Source organism: Penaeus japonicus, unplaced genomic scaffold, assembly GCF_977035675.1.
Source record: "Penaeus japonicus unplaced genomic scaffold, GWHDUDI00000001_assembly GWHDUDI00000019, whole genome shotgun sequence".
In the NCBI taxonomy this organism is placed as follows: Eukaryota; Metazoa; Arthropoda; class Malacostraca; order Decapoda; family Penaeidae; genus Penaeus; species Penaeus japonicus.
The window spans coordinates 21,696,098-21,698,597 of NW_028234421.1; the positions used below are offsets into that span (position 1 = coordinate 21,696,098).

The 2,500-nt window shown below is 34.6% G+C and overlaps 1 protein-coding gene across 1 annotated transcript in view; it reads left to right on the forward strand.

Moving 5' to 3' along the window:
* LOC122263827 (uncharacterized) overlaps positions 1 to 807 on the forward strand; it is a 67,816-nt gene extending 67,009 nt beyond the window's left edge. Inside the window, exon 6 of the mRNA XM_043032460.2 lies at positions 377 to 807. Within this exon, the coding sequence (XP_042888394.1) occupies positions 377 to 494 (118 nt within the window). The 3' untranslated portion in view covers positions 495 to 807. The remainder of the gene's footprint in view (positions 1 to 376) is intronic.
* The last annotated feature ends 1,693 nt before the right edge of the window (positions 808 to 2,500 follow it).

Below are 2,500 nucleotides of genomic sequence, written 5' to 3' on the forward strand. Positions count from 1 at the left end.
GGTGATGATGATGAGAAGAAAATTAACAATGATAAGGATGAAATGTTGATTTTAACGGCGGTGATGATGATAATAATGATAATGAAAATGCTACTAATGAGGATGAAAATGATAATGATGATAATAATAGAAATAATAATTATAATGATAAGAACAAAAATGATAGTAACAATGGTGAAGATGATGATAATAACAATAATAATAACAATAATGACGATAGTGATAGTGACAATGACGAGAATGACAACACCAATAATAAGAATAATAAAAAAACAACAATAATAGCCTTAATAGTAATACAGATAACAACCACTATGACTAATAAAGATAAACCTCCCGTTATACTTACTAAACTTGACACCTTTTGCCTCAACAGATGCATCTCAAACGGTGATTGCACAGCGCCCACCTGTGAATACGGGACCTTCCTCCTGAAGAAACACAGGTGCCCCAGACGTCGGGAAAGAGAGCGTTACACCGTCAGCCGGAGGTAAACGGACCGATGAGAAAGAGAGAGAAAAAAAGATAAAGTGAAGGAGAAGGAGACAGAAGGAGAGAAGAGGATTGAAGGATTGTAGTATGGGACGCCGTTAGCTTGTTGAGCGAGGATAGAAGAAGAGGAGGAGGAGATGAGGGAGAGAAGGAGAGATGGAAAAGGGGAGAAATAATAGAGAGAGGGGGAAAAAGGGAGAACAAATAGGAGTGGAAAGAAGAGAGAGAGAGAGAGAGAGAGAGAGAGAGAGAGAGAGAGAGAGAGAGAGAGAGAGAGAGAGAGAGAGAGAGAGAGAGAGAGAGAGAGAGAGAGAGGAGAGAGAGAGAGAGAGAGGAGAGGGGAGAGAGAGAGAGAGAGAGAGAGAGAGAGAGAGAGAGAGAGAGAGAGAGAGAGAGAGAGAGAGAGAGGGGAAGAGAAAGAGAGAAGGAGAGAGAGCAACGCCGTTAACAGTACAAAATAGAAGAGATTAAGATGAATGGATAAGAAGAAGAATTAGAGAAACAATATAGTGTATAAGGTTGCACATGTCGCTGACACTCCGGCAGGAAAGAGAGAATATATAATTCCAGAAATAAAGAAGGATAAAGCAGCAAAATAGGAGAGAGAGAGAGTGTGTGTGTGAGAGAGAGAGAGAGAGAGAATTGAAAGTATTGAAAATAAATGGCAACCACGATATTTTCTCCCTCTCTCACTTTGAATTCAGTAAAAGCAGAAACAAACTGCCTCTGGCTATCAAAAATGAATTGAAATCCTTTTTTTCTCACTTCAATTATTGAATGGGAAATATTCCTGCACTGTAGTATGCAATGCAGTTCTTAAAATTAGTCTTTTTGACATTTATTTTCTCATTGATGAGAAAACAAAAAAGTTTTTGGATTGTTACCAAATCTTTTATTTGTTCACAAAGAGGCTCTTGACACCTTATTTTGTGTTGTGATTCAAGTAAACTATGTATCATTACTAGAATAATAAATTATATCAATTTATACCCAGTGAGCAATAATCACTGTCCATGTTCTATGTGGTTAGCGGAAAATATTTTTGTTACCGCTGCTTTTCAATAGAAAACGTAAAAATGTTTATGATACAGAAAACGAAATGACACCTAATTAGAGGGTAAACACATCTAAATTATTTATTTGGGGGAATTGGGTTAATTTTCAAAATGAGAAAATCTGCACTTGCTCAATTGAAAAAAGAGATACATAACATATTGATAGATAGATTCTATAAAGTACCTCTTTATACTATGTCTTTATACATCTTCACTTCACCCAGATATTTCAATTTCAATGTCTACTTATGAAAATGAGATATGGCAAGACCTATGCACATTGACGCAGTCTAAGAAATATATCTTTTGCAATTTATTTTTAAAGAATGTCATTCACGAAACACCAATTTTCATTCCGTCTGAGTCTTATATGTTATTCCCAATGTTCGTCTTACATGATTTAAGAATGATGTACTTTTACATTAACCATATAGACAGAATAGATACATTTCAATGGGTTTATAAACTATATACAATTCCTTAAATTATGATAATAGTAATACTATTAACAAAAGATCCCAAGTCCAGTATCTGTAACGAACATTTAGGGATAACTTTGATATTTCGCTGACGGTGTTGAAAGGCAGCGGGTTAGGTGTTTGTTAGAATTATATGTGTATTCTTGTTTATTATCGTTCATAGTTCGTCTAAGGTGAATAAGTTACCTTTTCTTTATATCCGTGTGTCAATTAACAGGTCATAGATGTTTTATAATTGCAGGTTAAATGTTTACTTTCGAAATCGCTACACTGGTCCTACCTAATCATTTCATATTTCCGCTATCTTTAGCGATTACATTTTCTTTATTATCAATGATTTGAGACAAACTAAGGAATAAATAACGGAAGAAAAAGAGAGAAAAATACAGAGAATTATTAAATTTATGGATGAATTCTCATTGATATCATTATTGCGAGATTAATAGACATATTCTGATGTTGAGAGTTTCAAAG